This window comes from Zootoca vivipara, chromosome 8 (assembly GCF_963506605.1).
Source record: "Zootoca vivipara chromosome 8, rZooViv1.1, whole genome shotgun sequence".
In the NCBI taxonomy this organism is placed as follows: domain Eukaryota; kingdom Metazoa; phylum Chordata; class Lepidosauria; order Squamata; family Lacertidae; genus Zootoca; species Zootoca vivipara.
In genome coordinates this window covers 81,255,348-81,279,814 of record NC_083283.1, presented here as the reverse complement: position 1 = coordinate 81,279,814, position 24,467 = coordinate 81,255,348, and the positions used below count along the sequence as shown (strand labels likewise).

Sequence of the window (24,467 nt, the reverse complement as noted above, 5' to 3'; positions counted from 1 at the left end):
GATGATGCCTTTCGGCCCTTCCAACTCCACAATTCTATGATTCTAGGTCTAGTATCCAGATCAAGAGAAGTCATCATATCCCTCTATTCTGCCTTGGTCAGTCCCCACCTGGAGTCCTGTGTCCTGTTCTGGGCACCACAATTTAAGAAGAATATTGGCAAGCCAGAATGTGTGTGCATAGGAGGGCAACCAAGATGTTCAAGGGTCTGGAAACCAAGCCTTATGAGGAATGGTTGAGGGAGTGGGTTATGTTTAGCCTGGAGAAGAGGGGATTGAGAGGAGATACAACAACCATCTTCCAATATCTTCTGCCACACAGAAAATGGAGCAAGCTTGTTTTCTCCTGCTCCAGAGGGTTGGAGTCAAACCAATGGCTTCAAGTTACAAGAAAGGAGATTTGTAAGAGCTATTTGACAGTGGAAAAGACTCCCTTGGAAGGTTGTAGACTCTCCTTTCTTGAGGGTTTTAAAGCAGAGATTAGGTGGCCATCTGTCAGGGATGATTTGAGATTCCTGCATTGCAGGGGATTGGACTAGATGACCCTCAGGATCCCTTCCAACTCTACAATTCTATGATTCATAGAATCAGACGGTGCCCCGCATCTTATATTTGCACAGTTGCCTAAATGCAGAACCTAACATGTTCCTATTGAGATTTATTTTGTTAGTTTGAGCCCAATTCGTCCAATCAGTTAAGGTCACCTTGTATCCCAATTCCATCTTCTGCGGCATTAGCTACCCCTCCCAGTTTGGTGTCGTCTGCAAATTTGATAAGCATCCAATCAATTGCTTTGTCCAAGTCATTTATAAAGACAATGAACAACAATGGGCCCAGGCAGAACCTTGCAGCACCCCACTTGTAATGTTTTTCCAGGAGGACGAGGAACCATTAGTGAGTATTCTTTGGGTTTGGTCAGTCAACCAGCTACAAATCCACCTAACAGTTGACTTGTCCAACCCACATTTTACCAGCTTCCTTGTTAGAGTATCATGGGGGACTGTGTTGAAATCAAGTACTTAAATCAAGTTACACTATGTCCACAGCATATGGATCCCCTGATCCACCAAGCTTGTAACTCAATAAACAAAGGGGGGGGGAAATGAGATTTTTTTGGTATGACTTGTTTTTGAGAAATCCATGCTGGGTTTTAGTAATCACAGCATCCTTTTCTAAGTTCTCACAGACTGTTGAATTATCTGTTCTATTATCTTTTCTGGTATCGATGTCAAGCTCACCAGTCGGGAGTTACCTGGGTCTTCTTTTTTCTCCTTTTTGAAGATGAGGACAACATTTGCCTACCTCCAGTCTGCAAGGAACTCACCTGTTCTCCAATAATTTTTGAATATTATAGACAGAGGCTCTGAGGTTACATCTGCAAGCTCCTTTAGTACTTTTGGGTGCAGCTCATCAGGCTCTGAATATTTGAATTTGTTTAAAGAAGCTAGGTGTTCTCCTACCACCTCTATTCCTATCTTGGGCAGCAGGTCCCTCCTTGCCTTGTTTATTCTTATCACTAGGCTGGGCACTGCTTTCCTTTTGAGTGAAGACAAGAGGCAAAGTAAGGGTTGAGCAGTTCTGCCTTCCCTCTGTCACCTAGTAGCATTTCTCCATCTTCTACACAGAGGACCTACCTCATGCTTGTTCTTCCTCTTGATCTGAACATAGTCAAAGAAACTTTTTAACATCTCTTGCAAGACTAAGCTCATTCTGAGCTTTAGCCCGCCTGACATTCACCTCTGCAACTGTTGGCTATTCACGCATTCTCCTCCTTCATGGTTTCCGATCTCTTCCATTTCCTATACATATCCTTCTTAAATCTCAGCTTATCTGTAAGATCCTTATGTAGCCATACAGGTTTCCATATTAGATGCCTTCCACTTTTCTTTCTTATTGAAATTGTCTGCACTGGAGTCTTTATTTCACCTTTAAGAAACTCCCATCCACCTTGGACTCCCTTGTTGTTGATTCATTGATTTTAGAACTCCACTTTCTACATCCCTCCATACTGAGAATTGTCCTTTCATTCCTACTCTCTGCTTCCTGTTTCTTAACTCACTCCTCCACTTCTGTATCTTGATACAGAGCAGTGAGTCTGCAGGAGGAATGACAGGAACAAAGGTATCATGTTGAGGAATATGAGTGCAAGAGTCCTGTGGGCTTCCCTGAGGCATCTGGTAGCTCACTGTGGGAACAAGATGCTGGACTAGATGGGCTTTTAGTCTGATGAGTCCAGGTCAGGGAGCGCAAATGACATCATCTCCAATGAACCAAGAGAACTGTAGTGGCAGCTCTCTCCATGCGTGCCCACCCCCACCTTCCCTGGGGGCTGCTGAAGACCTCCATGTCCTGACACGATGGCGCCCAGCTCAGGAACCACACATACCATCAACTAACTGTTGGCATGAGAGGACTGTCCACCTTTGGATTATATATTCTTATTGCTTTAGTGTTTAAATTGCAAACCGTCTTGGGTGCCTTGGCAGAAAAGTGGTATATAAACCCAAAAATAAATAAATAAAATAATAACAATAACAATAACTAATGAGTTCCTGATCCACAAGAAGACCTCTCCTCTTATTCTGTGACTGCTTATATGGCATACTTTGTCAAAGGGTACCGAACGTCAGTAAAATGATCTCTATCTGTATGCTTTGTTGATACTCTCAAAAGACCTCTCATAGCACATTTCTTCTATATGCTTGGTATTTTTTATCTTTGGCGGTGCTTTCCACTACTTTTCCTGGAACAGATGTTAAGCTAACTGGCCTGTACTTTCCAGGATATCCCCTGAATCCCCCCTTTAAAAATAAAATAATGTGTTACTTCCCAGTCTTTAGGTACTGGTCTTAGGAAGAAGACACGTATTTTTCTTAGACATTCAGCAATTTCCCATTTGAGTTATTGCATAACTATTGGGTGGATGCTATCTGGACTCATCAATTTGTCATTTATATTTTGTCTATAAAATAAAGCTACGAACATGAGTTTGACCAAACTGCGGGAGGCAGTGGAAGACAGGAGTGCCTGGCGTGCTATGGTCCATGGGGTCACGAAGAGTCGGACACGACTAAACGACTAAACAACAACAACAAATTTTGTCTATAAAGTCTGTAACTCTTTTGTCACCACTGTTTGCATCAGTTCTTCAGACTCTCCACCTATGGAAGTTAGTTCAGGCACTACATCATATCTTCCACTGTGATCTACATCATATCTTCCACTGTGAATACAGATGCAAACAATTCATTTGTCATCTCTGCAAACTCCTTATCCTCTGTTAGCACACCCAAGGTACTCTTGTCATCCTAAGGTCCATTTGCCTACCCAGCTGGTCTTCTGCTAGTAATGTATTTAAATAACCTTTTGCTGTTGACCCTTATGTTTCAGCAACATGCTTCTCAAAAAATTTTAAGCATCTCTTATTGCCTACTTGCATTTCTTTTGCCAGAATTGAAGTGTGTATGTGGAGGCTTTTTCTTTTTTCTTTAAACCAGGATGAAGCTTGGACAGCAGGAAATGGGACTGGGATATAGGGAAATGAGTACGAATGAATGAAGACATAACAAGCAAATAAGCATGGACTACTACACCATAAAAATGTGTCAGAACCCATGGGGAGAAATCCATCATATTAGACTAGAGAAGGGCTATTTTGGACACTTTATGACAATAATAATTGAAGAGTTACTTTTGGACATTTTGAGTGAAAAAAGGTGGACCTGAGATGCCTGGGAGTGAAGACTGAGAAAACAACACCTAGCAGACTGAGAGAAAGCTGGACACTAAAACAGCTAGAGATTACTTGGAAAGCATACTCTGAATACCTTGAATAATTGTCATATACATAATTGGCGGACAGAGAATTGAAATATCCTCTTTTTCTTCCTCTTTATTTCTTTTTTTATCTTCCTTTTCTATGATCTATGATTTTGTTCTCTATCTATTTTATCTATATTTATGCTTTGTTTATTGAAGTTTCCTATCGTGGATTAATGAAGATACACACTAAGGTGACAGATGGAAGGTGAAATGATCTCTGAGGGTGGGAGCCTGGGGGAAGAAGGGGAAGCTCCCAGGCGAAAGTGGGGAGGATTGACTTTTCTGTGTGTGGAATAAGGATTAAGATATAATTGTGATAGAGTGTCTGGTATTTATTCTCTCTTCTTTCTCTCCTCTTCCTTTATTCTCTTCTTTTGCATAGTCTGGCTTCTTTCCTATTTATCTTCTTTAGATTAGTTTGGCTTTCATTGTATTTTATGTTGAAAATTCTTAATAAAAATTATTTTTAAAAATGAGATTGAACTGCACAGGCAAATAAATGTTGTTCCTTTGCAGACTGACTTGAATTGAAGCTGGTCTGCAAAAGGATGTAGTTCACCTGATGTCATGGAAATGAGACAGGTAGGCAACCCTACTCATCTGTCTCCAGGGACAGAAGGAAGTTGAGATCCAGTTCCCCACCACGGCCTGAGGTACCTTGTTATGGTATTTGGCACCAGCTGAATTCATATATTTATACCCAAGCTTTTTGGGGGTGGCTGATTGGGTTTTGGTCACCTGCAACTGGGAAATTCCTGCCTGTGGTATGACTATTTTATTTTAATCTGGTTTAAATTTTTTATACTGTGTTTTTATAGTTATGTGTAAGTAGCTATGTTTATAAACCACCCTGGGATCACATGTGATAAAACAGTGGTGCACAAATAAAATAAATACATACAGAAACACACACACAAATTATTTCAATAAGATCAAATATGCCTGCATTTGAAATAGAAAATCAAACATTTTGCTAAACCTCCAGAATCATTTCTAACAAGTGGTGCGGTGCTACTGACCTTGCTGATATGCCCTTGCAAGTGACCAACCTCACTTCCTTTTGACTACTGTCTGGTCAAAAGACAGAAATTATTAATTAATTAATCACCGTATTTACTCAAATCTAATCCTCACCTTTTTTGGCCAAATTACATTTTGAAAATTAAGGTGTGCATTAGATTCGATGGCACATTTACATTTGCCATCAAATACATTTTTTTGGTTTCAAGGTTCTGAAAATTTAGGTGAGTGTTAGATTCAATGGCACATTAGACTCGAGTAAATACGGTAATTAAATTTCTATATTGTCCTTTATCCAAGGATCACAGGGCAGTATACACACTCTTCTCTCTATAGATATCATAACATAGTAACAAACAAAAATAATACACCCCCCAATAGTTTAATTAGCCAAAGGCCCGAGAGAAGAGGAATGTTTTTGCCTGGTGTAAAACAAGATGCTTTTTCTTTAATCAGTAGATTGCAACTATAAATCAACACATGCGCATGCAGAGCACTGGACACATTGGCTTGTCTTCTAAGAAAGTATTTCTCCTACTATGGGAATCGTAGGACCCATACAACAACTAAAGCACAAAAGTGGATTCTACTGAAGTTCCTAAGCTGTACTATTAATGGACAAACCAACAACATATACCCAACTGTGCTATTTTAATGATACATTTGGAAGCAAGAATAAGGGAAACAGCTTCAACAGTATTCACATAACCAAGGAAGGGTCATTTCAACCTCCACAGCCAACACTTACGGAAGTTTCAAAATCAGTTTCTGTTTAACGCAGGATTTTCTTTGATCAAATTTATTAGGATTTATGATTAGCTCAGCAATACTATTTTCTACATAACTACATGTTCGGTGCTTTAATTTGATGCTTCATGTATCTCTCCGCCGCCACCTAAAAGATTATCCAAACCTGGATGTGACTTAGCAGAAATAAGTGATGTTTTATCTTCTACCATTTATGATTCACAATGGCTTCTACATTTATGTTAGAGTAAAAAACGGGAAACAAAAAGTTTGCCAAACCTGAAAGACGACAAATACTCTTTAAGCTTATACTCTGCATTTTAAATTTACTTAAATCCTAGCACCCTTCATGAACACAGTAAACAATTACTTTCCATGGCAATACTATTAAATGCCCTTGTTTTTAAGCTTTATCACAAAACGAAAAGCTACGTTCTTATGACTTTCTTGCATAAATTAATATTTTATTAATACTGAAAAATGCATAGTTTTCAGCACCTTACATATATTAAAAGCAATATAAAATAATTTAACTTTACCTTATGTTGGCAGGTGGGCTAATGTTTGTCATACAGGAAGTCATTATTTCTGTAGTAAGGCTTTCAGCAAAGCTGACTCCATCCTGGCCAATTCCACTATCCGCTGCCAAACTTGTGTTGCTAAGCTGCCTTTCTGCTTTGCCAAAAACTGTAGCAACCACATTTTCAGCAAATACTACCTTCTCATCCATATTAATATGAATTTTTGGAATATCCAGGTGAAGAATGCGAGATTTAGGACAGCTTCCACTTATTCTGGGAATCTGATTAACTTGAGAGTGGAGTTCTTGCCGAGTCAGCTGCAAAGATGAACTTCCAGTACAGTATTGATGCTCCTTCATACTACAGTATCTGCAGGCTGTTGCAGAAAATGGAGACAACTTTTCTGCATGTGTTGTTCTATCTCCATTTGTCCAGTTTTCAGTGGTTTGCAGCATAGCAGATTCCAAGCTAGCTTCTAAAGTGTCATCTACTACCTTCCTAGCATACTGTTCAACGGCATGAATAATGCCATTTCTGTAGGTAGGTTCATTTAAACTGCCTGTACTATGATAAAGCTTTTGTTTGCAACAGAAAGGAGAAAGTGCTTTAGAAAATGTTGTTTTAAGATCAGTGACTTTATCATTCTTAGATTTTTTATACAAACAGGGATCAGTTAAAGATTTTGACAGACAAGCTCCTCTCATTTTTCTTCTGGCATCAGATGTTATGCTATAAGCAAGGGATTCTGAAAAATCTAGTAACTTTGTACATTCAGTTCTGTGTGTGCTACATTTGTTTCCAAAGGCTTGTTGCCCCAAATGACAAATGTTACATTTTTTCTGTTTCTTTCCATCCACACCAGGATCAGCCTTACTGTTTACCTTTGATCCCTCGGAGGGAGCTATTTTACTTTTATACTTCTTCCCGAGTTTCCCAGCAGCTTCCTGCATTCCATATTTTATAGATCTGTAAGCAAGTCTACTGGCAAACTGATCCATTATCAGTTCATTGTGGCCACCTTCTCTTTTTAGAATACGAATGATGTGATCTGCGTATTCATCAGTTACACTCTCACAACTTGGATATTTGGAAGTCAGACCTGGAGCTTCTGGGTGCTGGGGTAGATAGAGTATAGAAGAGTCTGTCTCTCGAGACCCCTGGTCTGCCCAGGGACACCTAATGTCTTTGGACCAGCATTTATGAGTGTTTCTTTTAGGACGAACGCCATCTGCCCAGCAGTTCACTTGCTTCAGCCTTAGAAGCGTGCAATGTTTGGATTCAACTATTTTCTGAGCTTCACTAATGACCTTTCCAGCCATATTACCAGCATAAACCAACAACGAATGTAGGTTGGCTTCTGAAAAATTCACAAATCCACGATGCCCACATCTTTTATTTTCTGCACTTATTTGAACGCATTTATTATTCTCCATTTGAACCGCTTTATAATCTAAATGTGAAGCAGCCATTTCGGTTGCCACAGCAATTATGTGAGTGGCTAGATGATCGGCATATTCTGTTGACCTTCCTGATGTTTTCGTTCTCTCATCCAAAGCTACAGGCCAATGCTCTTCCTCTTCGCTGCTTTCAACTTCCTCAGAGAGAGACCGCATCAGTTTCAACACGAACTCTTCCTTTTCTAAGTCATGACGTTCATTTTCATATACTCCACCGGTTTCTGATCGGTAAGGGGTAGAAGGGGGCGTCGCGGGTGCAAACTCCTTTGCTAGTTCACCTTTCAGTTTCTTTGATAGCTTTCTTAAATTCCACTCTGAACTCGTTTGGGTTGCTAATAAAGGTGTTGGTGGAGGTGTGTCTGGTAGGACACAAGGAGTTTCATCTCTGATACCCAATTTGTCTTCCATCTGAAATGCATCTTCACAGTTAGTTGCCACAGAAGTGAAGGTATTAATGCTAGGAAAAGTTCTTTCAGGACCAAATGTAGAGCAAAGTGCATGGTGCCCTGCTGATTTGTATGTGTTGTGTTTCCCCAGTGGATTGCTTGAGGATTTTGCTGAACAGCTTTCTGCATCTGGAAATTCTTCAGCAGGTTTCACAAAAGTCATTGCAGAACAAGGAGATGGCGTGGATGTGGAATTCCTGCAACCCACATGTCTCTTTTTTCCCTGGATGCCATCTTTAGACCCTGAAAGCAGACACCTATTAGAGTAAATTGGCGATACATGAAATTTAGATGAGCTGTTCAAGGGCATCTGCTGCTGCCCTACAATTACTGGAATACTTTTGTTTGTTTCCGATTGTTTTATTGCACTATGCAATTCTTTCCTATTGCTTTTTTTACTGGTTCCCAATCCCACACAGTATGCTAATTTCTCACCGGTAACAGAACATGCAGATTTAGTTTCATCTACAGACTGCTTCACTATTCGCTTGGCTAAATAATTTGCAAACATATTCTCACAGGGATCTTCACCAATGCATGGCAAATATGACATTTTATCCAATTTTAGTATTTCTGTGTATTGTTCTGCATTTTTGGATGTCTTGGAAGAGGTTACTGCTTCATATGCCTCAGTTACAATCATATCTACCATTGTTCCAGAAAAATTACTGACGCTTGGCATCCTAGTTGCGAAGTCTGAAAATTTACTGACTTCAGGGCTATTTGCTTGCTTAGAGTCACTTTGTGTACATACAATATGTGCATTATATTCACTGTTCTGAATGTTATCTGTCATCAAGTAAACATTTCTAACTGATGTCACTTCATCTTGTCTTTTTTGTGTTGCACAACACCGCTCTGCTGATTTTTTATAAAATTTCAGACTGCCTGTTGATGCTGAATGTTTCCTTACCTGTATGTCATTAAATAAAATCTGATTTTGACAAAGTATGCTTCCAGCTAAGGGCACCGGGATTGAACTTGCAATGCCAGAAGTACAGAACAAAGCTTTATGGACTGTATATTCCTCCCTGAATTCCTGTATTGAATTCAAGGCTACTGGCTCTTGATCCTGAAACTCAGAGGAAGCATTGGAGGCCTGTGTTGACTCCAAACTACTTTCTGCACCTATGCACTTTATATTTTCCGTGGAAATACTAATTGCTGCTTGTGTCGTAAATGCCACCTCAACCTGTGATAACTCAATAAAAGCTTCCTGAATAACCGACTCAGACAAGTCTTTGGAATATGACTGTATAACTTTATCATCATAATGGAAGGACGTGTTCTGGAAAGTTGTAGGAGTTGATGGGTGTGAAAACTGGCACACTTCCATGATCCCCTCAAAAATTAGTTCCTCAGCCAAGTTTGCTGCAAATTTTGCAACTGTGTTGGTAAATATTTGTTGCTTTACAGAATGTAGCTCTTTTAAAGCACCTGTTAACGCTTCACTCACCCAAAAGCCTGCTAGTCCATTAATAGCTTTCTTCTTCAGTGAAAAAGCTTGCTGCCTCCCAATCTCATAAAAAGCCATTTGAAAGATTGAAGAAGTCACTTTTGCAGCCAAGTGACAGAGTGCATTAGTACATGAAGAAACACCTTTCTGAAGATCTTTAAAAGCACTGCCAAAACTCTTCTCAACAAGCTCTGATGCAAATTTCTGGATGTGGTCTTTAATCATTAGTGATTTGCATTTAGATTTTTGTTTGTTATCTAATTCTTTTCCAGAAGTTTCCCCTTGGGTTTTTGCCGACTGGACTGTTTCTTCTTTTGAGACAATCCTATTACTGTTAGAAAATTCCTGTGTGCATCTACATGATGATGGAGATCTGGAATTAAAGACCGAACCTAAGATTTCAAAGGAAATATTATTTGCAAAATCTGAGTATGTGTGACAAACTAGATTGTGCTTTTGGTTAATGGCATCTCTACTGACACCCAACTGACAAGGACACTCTGTTGAAAGACAGCTGCCTAATGGACTGAAAGCTGAAGATCTGATAGGGCTGAACAAGCCTCCACTGTCATCCCCTGATGTTCTCAATGGCCGGGGGGAATCAGGAACATCCAAGAGGTTGCTATATGGAGATTCTGGTTTGCGAGGAGTTGGCTTCCTCACATTAGCTGGAAGAGTGGGATGATCAAACTTGAACTTTCGAGGATTCATTGCAGTGGTTGCAGAGCGTGGCCTTTTATGTGAAATCATTTTCATATGAGATGGATGTTGAAGGACAGGACCCCTAGAATGTTTACAACCACTCTCCAGTGTTTGTTCTTGTTCATCAAATTGGTCAAAGCTATCGAAAAATTCACTTACTTCAGAGTCTGAATCCTCTATGCCATCTTTCATTACTGGGATTTTTGGTAGCTGAAGTTTTGCCTTCAGGCTTCTCTGATACCCTTCTTCATCTAAGAAAATAATAGGGCTTGGGCTAGAGCAATCTGACTCTGATGATTCAGCAGGAGAAGAAGAAAACAGTGTTTTACATAAAACGTTAACATTCTGATCAGAAGAATTCTGTGGCCTGAAGAAACTCCTCTGCAGCCAAGGATCCGAAACAGAAGTTGTGACAGAATTTCTTACAGAAGACGACAATTCTTTTAATTCCAAGATGTTAACTAGAGAAGCTGATGACTTGACAGATGGCTTCCGATGCAGAAAATTAAACTTTGGATCAATAGATTCCAAACGTTGAAGAGAGATGGTCTGCAAAGCAGCATCTTGAAGTTTCTCAGGTGTAACTTGGCCTGTGCCAACAGGGAGGGAAAGGAACAGTTAACATACAGTACATCTGAAAGTAAAAGATTGCAGTTGTAGCAGAAATAGGTTAATAGCATAAAATGTACTTGAATTTTGGTCTGATCAAAGATTGGGCAGCACAATCCTATTCATGTTTACTCAAAAGTAAGACTAATTTCATTCAACAGGGTTCATTTCCCAAGAAAATATGAACAGGATAAGAAGTAGAATTGTCAGTGAAATTCTCCCAAGTTGGGCTCAAAGAAGAACTCTGAAGGCTTGGAAAAGCCCACCTCAAGTATGAAGCAAGCATAAATCATGGCCACATAAGAATTCTTGTTTTTATTCTTGACCAGCATTTCCCATGTCCAAAATGACCCGATCCCCCAACCCCCGCTTCCCTTTATTTACCTGGCCAATGGGGGCAGTACCGGAGACAGCTGTGTTGCACAGGAAGGTCTACCCTGCCCCCATTTCCTGTCTGCCTGGTGCACAGTTTACACATTGGCCCAGTTCACATGTCATGCTAAGCCAAACCATGGCTTAACATGCTGGGCATTGGGAGAGGAGCTCATAGCCACATTGCTTCTCCCTGGTTGTTTTGCTGCTTCATCATGCATGTCATCCAGACCTGGGCTTGTGGTTTAGCTCTCCCAAATAGTGAGCCATAAAGCATAGGAAAACCTTGTTTACAGCTCATGGTTAGTCTGGAAAGAGATAAACCAGGAGCCCAGGTTCAGATGTCATACCTAGCCAAACTATGGCTTCATTCAGCATGGTGCAGCAGAAAAGACCACGGTGGAGGAAAGTGGCTACAGACTCCTCTCCTATAGTCTGTATGTTCATGTCAAGCCATGGTTTGACTCAGCAGGATGTATAACAAATGGGCGAGAGGGACGACAACAGACTTCTCCCCTCCCTTCTGCTGGCCAGATAAGAGAAAGGCACAATGATATTTGGAGCACTGAAGAGGAGGCTGTTTTGGTGACAGTCCTCTGTCTGTCTCAGAAAATGTAAAGTTCTTCCATTTTTGTTAAATCCAATCAGGATTTGTAAGATCAATACTCCAAACACCGAAATGTGTTCCCAATGCAGTCCTACATCTGGAAACAGGCCTACATAGGGTTGAAGCTAAAGTGTGGCATGCTGCCTTTTACTTCTGGCTAAGACAGGCATCCCCAAACTTCAGCCCTCCAGATGTTTTGGACTACAATTCCCATCTTCCCCGACCACTGGTCCTGTTAGCCAGAGATCATGGGAGTTGTAGGCCAAAACATCTGGAGGGCCACAGTTTGGGGATGCCTGGGCTAAGATTTAGTAAGACACCAACTGGCCTCCTCCCCTTGATACACTGTGATAACTTTCAATCAAGCTGGGAGAAGAGCATCCACAGGAAACTATCCTTATATGGACTTTCAACAGAGCATCTTTTAAGCCTGGAAATGGGAAGAGTGAAAAACCTACACGACTCTCAACAATTTTTAGGCACCTTTATGACCATAGAAGGATCCACTTAGCAAATTACCTCAAGTCATTAGATAATCCCAAACATCGCTGGGCATTCTCCAGGGCCCGTTTTAACGTCCTCCCCTCAGCTTTACTAGTCGGTAGATACAACAAGACTCCGATTGACCAAAGACTATGCCCCTGTGATGACAATGAGATCAAATCCATCGGGCATGTCCTTTTATATTGCCAATTATACCGTGTTACGAGGAAAGAGCTGATCGAACCGCTCCTAGTGAAACAGCCCGGCTGATCAGAGGAAGCCTACACCAGACACCTTTTAGCTGACACAAGACATAGAGACTACCAGGATTGTAGCAAAATTTTGCTACATAGCGACAAGAATAAGACACGCCGTGATGACAGCAAACACCAGTGACAGATAACCTAGTTGATCTATTGTAGGTTTATCACAGGAGCGTCAACAGGTGGCCGAGATTCATATACTGTATCAAACTTTTATAAAATTTTAAAATTTGTAACATTTTAACTGCAATTTTACTATGTAGATACCCATTCCATGAACTGAACTGTATAATTCTCTCGCTGGTCTTTGACCGTATTAAAGATTTATTATTATTATTATTATTATTATTTCCATTTTTGTTGAAAAAGAGCTTGGATCAACTCTGTGGTGAGATGGAAAGAACCTGCCCGTCTTTACTTAAGAAGATAATAAAATCTTAAAGTATCAACAACTTATATATCTCCTTTAGTAGAAAAGGGTAAGACTGATAATTTATATTGGCAGCTTGGATTCTACTTCAAGAACATCTTATATTTATGCAATCACAAACTGTTGCTTCAAGAAATAGGCCAGAGATTACACAAGATTTACCAAATTTGAGCAAGCATAGTCAATTATTGTTTATTAGATGGGTCATTAAAAAAAAATCAGAGTTCATCACAGGGGCTAGTATTGCTTGATAGGGTTTTTTTAATATATAAAAAGATACAGAAATCAATAGACTACTGTATATACAAGTATTTCACTTTTAAAAAGCTAATCATGGTATTCAATCCCTTTAAATCCCAACTTATTTATCAGAATATTGCAGAAACACTAACCAGAGTTTATCATTTTTGTAGGCTCATCTTCATCTAAATGTTCTAACGCAGTAACAAAATCATCCTCAATTGATGACACTGACTGATTAGTATCATCATCCTCAGCATGGGGTATGACAGACAGGTGCTTCTGCAATGAGCGTATTTCCACAGTACATCTTATACCAGCAGCATATTTACTCAGTAAAATAAATAAAGAATCCACTTCATGTCTTGCAAATGTTGGAGACAATTTCATCACACACAGAATCCGTGAGGGGTAATTCTTGAGAAAGAGAAAGAGAAAATATGTAGTTTTACCCGTCTTATAATTCAAAGATTATTCCTTCTTTTCTAAACTGCAGTGACATCAGTTAAGGATATAAAGTGAAGTTTCTGCTAATAATTTCAAAAAAATGAAAAGCATATTCCTCGAGTATAATGAGGGGGAAAACTATTGACAAGTGTCAGGGCTGGTGTGCGGCTTCCCACGACCAAGGACCACCAAGACTCGATGATGGGTTTTCAAGCTTTATTGCTATATACATATGTACAGTTCAGAGTTCAGAAAGACATGACCGCCTATTCCGAGTCAGAATCCGGAACTGGCGCGCGTCTCGATCTACGCCAGCAGAACTTCAGCCCACCTCGTTTCCTCCTTTGCTCCTGACGCTTTTCCCCGTCTATGGACCTCAGGGGAGTGAGCGGGACCAGACCCCTCCCTGAACTGCTCAACAGCCTCCTCGTTGCCCCAACCTCCGAAACCTCCCCTCCTGCAGTGTCTTCGGACACCTCCTTTCCTGCACGTGCGTCGGTGGCATCCCTAAGCACCTTCGCCTCGCTCGGAGCCCTTCTGGTTCGCTCTCCTGCCAGTCCTCCTCTTGCTCTGCCCCTTCCTCTGTCCCTGTGCGAACTTGCTCCCCTCCCAGGGTCTCCTCACAACAAGTTTCCATTATCAAAATGGAATATATTTAAAATATTTAGCTTTTTCAGCAACACTCCCAGTGTGTATACATAAGCCTTTGAAAATTTGTAGAACTGAGTAATACACCCACACATTTCATATTTTATATTCAGAATGTTGTGTCACATTAATACAATTAATTTGAAAGGCAAATTAAAGGAAGTATGCTACCAATCATACATTTATGTATTTTAAATCTCTCTTACCTTCTGCTTAAGAACACTAGTCTCCAATGGTTTGTGAATATCCTTTAGAAAAATGACATCATTTTCATGTAAAGTGCACAAATGGAGGGATTTCAGAAGATCTGGGAGCTCAACAGACATGGCTGCCAATTCCTAAATCAAACACAGAGAATAATACACTCATGCTAGGAAAACTTTCCTTTAATGCCAGAGGACTAATGGCAAACTCAGCCTAGCATTTTTTCACCCGGACATAGTTCCACAGTGCTGGAATCCTGTTTTATTTACAAGCAATTCCAATTATTTGATTATAAAATGTATACTCTGCCTTTCTCCATAATGCACTCACAAGGCAGCTGACAATAAAACAACAATGAAAGGAATTTAAAATAGAAAAGCACAGACAATTGAATCAATACAAAGCAGACAGAAACAATAAAACAATGAATCCTTAAAGGTCATAACTAAACAATGCCAACTGAAACAAAACCAACTAAAGTACCTGCTTAAAAATGGGGAACACATCTTAATCTGGGCGCCACAACTGAAAAGGCTCTTGTTCCCTCCAATCCAAGCACTGCCTGTAGTGGGACTGCAAGAGGAGCCTCAGAAGCCGAGTGAAATTTCCAAACTATTTCATTTAGGAGAAGCCAGTTCAAGAGATGCTCTGCTGCCAGACCTTTCAGGGCTTTAAAGGCAAGTCGTTTATATTTTTACACTCACTTACACTTCTGGCATGCTGAGGCATGTCTGAGTGCTCCTACAGCACAGAAGTAAGGTAAAGGTAAAAGGACCCCTGACAATTAAGTCCAGTTGTGAACGGCTCTGGGGTTGTGGCGCTCATCTCGCTTTACAGGCCTAGGGAGCCGGCACTTGTCCGCTTCCGCAGACAGTTTTTCCGGGTCATATGGCCAGCATGACTAAGCTGCTTCTGGCAAAACCAGAGCAACACACGGAAACACCGTTTACCTTCCTGCCGGAGCGGTACCTATTTATCTACTTGCACTGCGTGCTTTTGAACTGCTAGGTTGGCAGGAGCTGGGACAGAGGAACGGAAGCTCACCCTGTAGAGGGGATTCGAACCGCCGACCTTTCGATTGGCAAGCCCAAGCAGCACAGTGGTGTAACCCACAGCGCTAACACCACTTACTACTAAATATTTTGTCTTTTATACAGCAGCAGAGGAGAGTGATCAACTGGGACAGACGATGCGCTACTCCACCAACCTAAGTCTGCTCTCAGCCAGCCCCCACCTGCTGCCATTCATGGGAGCTTTCCTGCACCCAGAGACAGTGCCAGGAAGTGGGAGAGGTGGTGGTGAAAGAGCAAACTGCCAGCTGTCCATGCTAGCTGTCTCCTCCACTGCTGCACCCAATGGGACTGTTCGCAGGATGTAGTGTTTGAGCTTTGTTTTGCCTTCCATGCTTGCAACAAACCTTCCTTCAGCATCTTCTTGTTTGTGGCCATGTTTCATTCATACTCATGAAGAGTGGGTGGCATCCAAGAGCATTTAGGGTGCTTATGGGGGGGCTTCAACTGTCTCTCACTGGGGGGATGCTGACATGTTTGTTTACAGTGTGCGCCTGAGATTGGCCATGTCGAGCATGCCTTGTGGGTGGTGTTTGCTGTTTGGGTGGCATCAATGGTGCTGCATGGATGCCTGCTTGTTACCTCTGCTAGGCTTAGCTTCCTTTAAAGGGCCTTAGCCCCTCCCAATCACCTCCAAACAAGATTTGGATGCAGAGGTTATTGTGCTGGAGTATTAGCAGCGGGCATAAATCATGGTGCTTTCCCAGTTTGCTCTGCCAGTCAACTAAGATCTCTTATGCAGACACCATACCTTAGGAGCAACAGCTGTCTCATCAGCAAAGCACAGAAATGTGACCTGTAATAGAAATACATATAAGTTATATAAGCAAATAGAATTATATTAAAGCTTTCAATTCTACACTATATAGATGTAGAACTATACAGATATAGAACAGAATATGGATTTCCTCTAACACACATTTTACCAGGAGGAGATGGGTGGGTGTACTTTATTACTTATCCATATACCCAGAGTGCATACTATTTCTGTTATTAATATAAATGAGGCACTGGACAGAAGTGGGCTGCCCAATACCTTTCTGTGAGGTGTACATGGGTCACATAATGGCCAAATGTGGTGCAGCTGAGATTCTGAAGGGGTATGCATACCCCCGACACGCACCCTTGTATGTCACCTGCAAAAAATGACAAGGAAAACAGTGGGCAAAGAAGCTCAAAGAGATACTGTTGTGCTGCAGCCAGGAATCTTACCCTTACCTAGGCAATTCAGCAGGGTAAGCCCAGACCAGGAGACTGAGCAATTGTTTGATTACGCTCAATTGTTCAGTAAGTATTTTTAAAAATCTGAAAACTGTTCTGCACTCCAAATTATTATTTGGTTTTATTTTTAGAACAAGTTTTTGAAGATTCACTATACAGAACTTTTCCCACAACATTATAATGGAAGGTTATTTGTCTGCTCACAATGCATTTGGATTCCTCTTAAGGTATCGTATCCTGGTTATCAAGGAGCAGGTTTTCATCTATGTTCAGCACTATTCCTGTCACTTCCCAGAAGAGGAAGAAACAAGTGGTGGTGGAAGGTGACTCCTTACTGAGGGGGACAGAGGCAGCAGTGTGTAGAGGAAACAGGAGGTGTGCTGTCTTCCAGGTACAAAGATTCAAGATATGAGACAAGTTGCCAAGTCTTATAAAGCCTGCTGACTTTTACCCTTTCCTTCTGATTCATGTGGGTACAAATGATACTGACAGACACAGCCTTCAACATGCAGCAAGGGACTATGAGGTTCTGGGTAGGACTTCACAGGAATGGTGCTACAGGAACCTACTAATGGGTAGGAAAAAACAAGAAGGAAGGATAGAATGACTCATGGCTTCAGTTTTCTCTATACTGGTGCATATAGCATGGGAAACAAGCAAAACGAATTTGAGTTCTTACTACAGGATAGCAAATATTACCTAATAGGCATTACTGAAACCAGGTGGGATGAGACTCACAACTGGGATGTAGAAACCTGCTCAAAAAGAATAGACCAAGCAGGAAGGGAGAAACTGAATGAATAGTATTATATAAGAATGATGTGTACACCTATGAGGATATCTATGACCTGGAGCATGGAAGGCAGATTGAGAATATTTGGGTGAAAACTGTAAGAGAGGGAAACAACAGTGACCTTACTTTGGATGTCTGCTACACTCCTCAAAGCCAGATTGAAGACTTTGATGCTCCCTTACTACTCCCTTACTACTGATTTTTTGCTTCTTAGAATTCCCAAGCAACATCAGTTACAAGGCTGCTAGTGAATTATACAAAACATACCACAAGCCTCCATTGCTAGTAGTATAAAGCAGCACTCATTTATGATGTCTTTAAAATGAGCATACAATCAATATTTGCTAGTATGGATGTAAGTGAAAAGCATTTTTCACATTTATTTTTAAAAAACCTGATGTGTCAAAACAAAGCCAAACCTCATTGAAATTGTCTTTCTCCGCCTTCAACTCTTCTGCCGATACTGTGCATAATTCTTTTTCACTTTGCAACAATGCCTTCAGGGGAGGCATTGAACATTCACCAAAGCTCTGGAAAAAGAAAATAGGAAATGAAAACACACCATATACTTTTCTAGCCTTTTAAGATGCAGGTTTTACGCCAGGTAACTAGATGTGTATATACACTCAATTCAGTCTACTCTGTCTCAATTCAGACCATGCCCCCCAACGATCAAGAATGAATATCAGGCTTGCATGTTGCTTCTGCTCACTGCATCCAATGCATTTCTGATTCTATTTCTGTTTGCAGCTTGGTAGTAGCCATGCGTTGCCATAACTTCCAAACCGGCAAACTTTAGATAGTGCCATCATCCGAAGTAGAATGGGAAAACCAGTTCAAACCAGGATTTCCAATTCTGGTTTGGAGGAGAAACGTGAACCACAGTTTGCCAACTAGGGTGCCATCACAAACGATAGCTACTGCTAAACTGGAAGAAACGAGGAGGGTGCAGGCAAGCCTGTGGCTTGTCCTTGACCATTTGAGGGATCTTCTGAACTGCTGTTCATCTGAAGCAAGCTTGCAAATCCAGAATGAAAAAGTCTTATAAGAGCCCATAGACTATGTTGAACTAGACAAAGGAAGGAAAATATTGTTGTTCTTTACTCCTTGCTGCTCCAGGACAAACTGTTATGGTGACTAGTTACTAAACAGGTTAATCTTTTAATAATTCAAACATTCTGGCTTCTTAAAATTCTAGTATGAATGAATTAAAATCAGGAAAATGTAAGATGTACCAAAGGTCACAAATAAGGATTAAGATATAATTGGGATAGAGGGCCTGATATTTATTCTCTCTTCTTTCTCTTCTCCTCTTTCTTTCTTCTCTTCTTTTGCATATTCTTGCTTCCTATTTATCTTCGTTAGATTAGTTTGGCTGTTACTGTATTTTATGTTGAAAATTCTTAATAAAAATGATTTTTTTAAAAAATGAAATTGAACTGCACAGGCAAATAAATGTAATTTACCCTGCACAGTGACTGAAAAATAAAAATGCAAACCAGAAAGACAAATAACTGGGGGCTGCCTGGTTAGTGCTGGCCCATGACAGAGTCTTTTCAGTGATAGTTCTCCAATTGTGGAATGCCCTTGCTTGTGAGGTGCAACTGGCTCCTCCCTCTTTATTGACTTTCAGGAGGAATTTGTTCCTGGTTGAGAGAATGTTTTAACTGTTTATAGAATGCTTTAGAAAAGAAAAAGCTTTATTATTGGTGTGCTTGCTGCCCTAGGCTCCTTCAGAAGGAAGGGGAGCATATAAATTGAATAAATAATAATACTTAATAAATAACAGAAGCTGAGAAAAAAACAAATAAAAAAATGAAACAAAATTAAGTCATCTTATAAAGCACACTCGCCCAGAGAAAAAGTTCCTAACAGGCATCAGGTGTGGTGGTCAAAAGTAAGCTGAGCACAAAAGGTAGAAGCCACCCCCTTAATGAGAATGCCTGGTAGGTGGAGCACCTGTCAAAACCCTATCTGACCTAGAGATGTTTCCTCTATGCAGACACAGAAACCAAATGCATGACCACAAAGAAGATATTTGAAAAGCCAAAAATATAACATAATCTAAAATATTATATCAAACCTTTATCAGGGCTACAAGACAGTACAAGTTAGATTTATTCAACAACAGGATAGCCAAAAGAACAAGAGTTCACCTTTCTCACTGGTACCCTTGACATCCTATGACTGCTTCGGATCCTGATATGGCCATCCATTGCTTACTTTTTGTTTCTAATGATGAACCCAACAATTTCTAAAGAAAAACATAAGGAGATAGCAATAGGATAACTTTACGAAATCGACTGTTGCTTACATTTTTAAATAATCATTTTGCTAAAAACAATGAAGGGTGTGAATTAAATAGCAGAAAATTAAATGAATATAAACAGCATACTAGCCAGACAGCTTTACCATTAGCAAATAGTCAGGCTCATTGACTAGGGATATGATCCTCACTATAGGAGAGACTCACTCCAGGAGAGAGTGGTTCTGGTGTTGCAGATAACACTGGAACACATATCTTGGCTCATATACTTTTTTGTACCATATACAGAGAATCCCGTTTTATTTTCAATAGCTCAAAGCTGTTTTTAGAAGACTCGGGGGACAGCGTCCATATTACTCAAAGAAACTCACAAGAGAATATGCTTAGAGAAACTAACGTCTTAGCAAGAAAATACTTTAAAAGGTACGATTTGTTAGCAGTAACAACTCAAATCCTCATTTTTGTCTAGGAAAGCAAAGCTACCCATTTCAAATGCAATAAGAAAAAAAGTGTAACTCTGAAAAATCTGGGTTTCTAAGGTAACCTAAATACCTTTAGAACATGGAAACACCTCCACTTGCAACTGGAGATTTTGCCAGGTTTTATTCCTCCCAATGCATTGGCTAGGAGTAAATAAAGTACAATAATTCAGTGCCAAACAAAATAATATCCGACCAGTCTAGCACTGCCATTCCCCAGCTGGTTGTGTTTACTTCCTGACTGAATATGAGTAACATGGATGGTATAACTGCAAGCCAAAAAAATGTGTTCCCCTGCCAGAAACTTGAACCAAATCAAAATTTGGGGTGGGATTCGGAGTTGGCTTCTGGAGGAAAAAACAAATAAGCTTTTTTTGTATAGTTAATGCCTTCTATAATGCAGCAGGAATTATTAAACTATAAAAGGTGCTAGATAGCATTTAAATTTTAGATTTATGAACAGAGCTTTGAAGCATTAACTAATCTTATTATAATACTTTGAAGAAGAAGTAAATAAACAACTGGTATAGTGTGGTAGCTAAGAATCACAAAGTTCCTAGTTTGAATATTGCTACTGCTATGAAATTCCTAGTCTGTATGGTCAGGCTGAAACATGAATGACATTCACCAGTGGCCTGCAAAGAGTGTGGGGGAACCTGGGTCTTCAACCTTAGCAACTGCATAGCAACCAGAGCAGAACAGTTACATGAGTGTGTGTGTAAAACAGGGTTTTGCTTACGAGGGGACGGGGGGGGGGCAGGGAGCTAAGAAGCAGGTGAGCAATGCCAGCAATCTGGACTTTCACTAAACATGCAGAAATTTGGGGCCTATACAAATGGAAGGTGTTCCCATGCATGTGCAGAGAAAAATATTGAGACAATTCAAACCTTAATCTTGGCAGGGAAGAACTGCCAAGCCATTTGGATTTCTGATTGAGGCAGTGCCTCATCAGCCCATGTGTATATAAACACAGCTGACTCTCAATGCCATTTCAGAGAACCAATCCACAAAAAGAATTACGATTTTGGAGGGTACTGCACAGCAGAGGTTTTTGAAAGTGAGCACTTGAGGGCGGAACTTCAGTCTCCCATCTTACCTATTTTTCCTATTTATTTCAAGGCTCCCTGGCCAAGATCCTATTTGTGAGTATTTTCCCCCTCCTTAGTGTGTGGATTAGGGTTAGTTAACGAAATAGGGTAATTCTTTCGCTCTAAACTCTATCCCCCTTTTCCAGGACTTCTTCTTCACAAGGAACCTTTGGACCTTCATTTTTAGGCTGGTTATTTGTCCTTATATTCCTCTGCAATGGAAGACCACAGGGTGTGTTCTGTTTGTCTGCTATCCTTTCATTCACTTTAGCAAAGAAAGATTCCTGGATGGTGTTACTCAGGTCTGATCCACTTGGCACACAAGCACTATCCAGTTCCATCACCAAACTGAGTGGTGACAATATACCTGACTGAAAATGGTGGGCAACAGCTATTTAGCAAAATACCTGACTGAGGAGAAGAGATACCAGGAATAAATGGGCAGTTTGCAACTGCTGTGCACATGTCAGGTAAATTACCATCTTTTGTAAGGCCAATTTTTAAAATTAAGAGTTTTCTTATTACACAGAAGTCTGCAAGGAATGCGTAATTTTCAAAACAGGTTAGATGGCTCTGGCCTGGTTAGAAACTGCACTCTGTCACCTTGAAATCTCTTTCCCATCCCCTGCATTTCAAATTAGTGTGGGAGGCTGTTGTTACCTGGCAATGAGAAAAATGCACTCTGTCCAGTTCCTTTTAGCCTTTTTATTACTTTTAGTCTTTTTATTACTTCATGTCTATTGGTGCTGGAGGAGACTCTTGAGAGTCTCATGAACTGCAAGAAGATCAAACCTATCCATTCTGAAGGAAATCAGCCCTGAGTGCTCACTGGAAGGACAGATCGTGAAGCTGAGGCTCCAATACTTTGGCCACCTCATGAGAAGAGAAGAATCCTTGGAAAAGACCCTGATGTTGGGAAAGATGGAGGACACAAGGAGAAGGGGACGACAGAGGATGAGATGGTTGGACAGTGTTCTCAAAGCTACGAACATGAGTCTGACCAAACTGCGGGAGGTAGTGGAAGACAGGAGTGCCTGGCGTGCTCTGGTCCATGGGGTCACGAAGAGTCAGACACGACTAAACGACTAAACAACAACAAACAATTGGGACAGAGGCTGGGACAGGCCCAACAGGCAGTTAAATATAACCTGAATTGCATATATACATACATATTCACTAGCAATAGCTGGCTCAGTAAGTTATAACCTTACTAATATTTTCATGGTGTGTGACACAATGCAATTCTATACTTAGAAGTAAGTCCTATACCACTGAGATATTACATCTATCAGGATGGCCACCAGAAAACTAAGTGAAGTAGGTATCTGAAGAAGTGTGCATGCACACGAAAGCTTATACCAAGAACAAACTTAGTTGGTCTCTATGGTGCTACTGGACAATTTTTTATTTTTATATATATTAGGAGCAACTACTGTATGTATTTTCAACAAACAGGCACCAACATTTATTGGCAAACCCTACTTGTCCTTTTGCGTTCTATATATTGATGGTGAATTTTGATATAGACAACCCCCAATTTACTTGTGGTTTGTGTTCCAGGTCATCATGCGCGACAGCAGAGCGTGCATAAGCCCATAATGCCCCCCCATTCCACCCACTTCTGTGTGCATGCACAGTTGTGCCCATATCGAATGTGCATAAATTGGTCATTGCCTGTACAGGTAAGAACAACCATAGTTGCTGAGATTTTATATTCTACAAGTATTTCAAGATACAGAAACCCCATTCCTCTTTACATCTAGTCATCACACATAAGCAATAAAGGCACCTCCGTTTTTAAAGACATAAGGTACACATTTTTAAAGACATATTGTACACAAGAGGCTGAAAGAGCTGACACCAAGCTGACTGACTCTATACTCTTGTCAACCCAGTTTAGCTCAATTTATAATAGCTTCATCATATGGTTTGAATTCAATCCTTTTTCTTTTTTTATTACCATAACATTAAAGGTAAAGGGACCCCTGACCATTAGGTCCAGTCGTGACCGACTCTGGGGTTGCACGCTCATCTCGCATTATTGGCTGAGGGAGCCGGCGTATAGCTTCCAGGTCATGTGGCCAGCTAGCATGACAAAGCCGCTTCTGGCAAACCAGAGCAGCACATGGAAACACCGTTTACCTTCCCGCTGTAGCGGTTCCTATTTATCTACTTGCATTTTGACGTGCTTTCGAACTGCTAGGTTGGCAGGAGCTGGGACCAAGCAATGGGAGCTCACCCCGTCACAGGGATTCGAACCGCCGACCTTCTGATCAGCAAGCCCTAGGCTCAGTGGTTTAACCACAGCGCCACCTGGGTCCCTACACCATAACATTATACAGTGCATAAACAAGTAATATATAGCAAAAATCTAAGCAGAGTGTGGCTTGTAGAAGTTGTCTTTAGGCACTGAGATAGCACCTGGCATGGTAGAGCAAATGCCAGGGTCCACTGAAAAAAAGTTTTGTATTTTTTTTAATGGCCTGGATGCTGTAGAGACACATGCTGGACCAGGCAGGCACAATTATTTTCCTTGTTGCCAAAGCCTCAGGGCCTCACCAAAGACATGCACAGTCCTGGATTGTGGGGAAAATTGTCCACCCCACCCCCCAAATTATTTTCCCCAAAGATGCCATGGGGCACCTTCAGGGACAAACTGCAACTTTGGACATGATAGGGTTATTGTTTTATTATTATTATTATAAATAAACCAGCTGCCTTCCCCAACGCTTCCAATATAGCTTTAGCATACTCAGGAATCAAAGGTTTTGTGTCTCTTTTGTAGGAAATGTATACTTTTTTGTGCATTCTGCTAAAAAGGGATGTGGGGAAACAAATTAAGGTCCTCTCGTGCTGTGGTCTCAGTCCATATGAGATGACTTTATGCAGGTGGTGGGGAGAAGGGGCATGTTTATGTTTTCTGCCACCAACTTACTAGGTGGCTTCAGACAAGCCATTATCTCCCACTCTTTTAATATATGGATGGCTATGGCTACCTAAGGTGCACATGGACTTCTAATGGGTGGCAAAGAGACACGGGTGGCACTGTGGTTTAAATCATTGAGCCTCTTGGGCTTGC

At 40.8% G+C, this 24,467-nt stretch overlaps 1 protein-coding gene across 3 annotated transcripts in view; it reads right to left on the bottom strand.

The window, feature by feature from the left end:
* Nucleotides 1–24,467, bottom strand: part of AKAP11 (A-kinase anchoring protein 11) — a 39,737-nt gene that overhangs the window by 13,880 nt on the left and 1,390 nt on the right. For 2 of the 3 annotated variants that reach the window (XM_060278070.1, XM_060278071.1), the window contains exons 2-7: nucleotides 19,712–19,809; nucleotides 17,975–18,085; nucleotides 16,293–16,337; nucleotides 14,474–14,605; nucleotides 13,325–13,589; nucleotides 6,126–10,758 (exon numbers count right to left, since the gene is read on the bottom strand). In XM_060278070.1, coding sequence (XP_060134053.1) covers nucleotides 6,126–10,758; nucleotides 13,325–13,589; nucleotides 14,474–14,605; nucleotides 16,293–16,337; nucleotides 17,975–18,085; nucleotides 19,712–19,771 — 5,246 coding nt within the window. In that variant the 5' untranslated portion in view covers nucleotides 19,772–19,809. Of the gene's footprint in view, nucleotides 1–6,125; nucleotides 10,759–12,275; nucleotides 12,398–13,324; nucleotides 13,590–14,473; nucleotides 14,606–16,292; nucleotides 16,338–17,974; nucleotides 18,086–19,711; nucleotides 19,810–24,467 lie in introns of those variants that run through there. The other variant, XM_035103409.2, reaches the window with a different exon arrangement.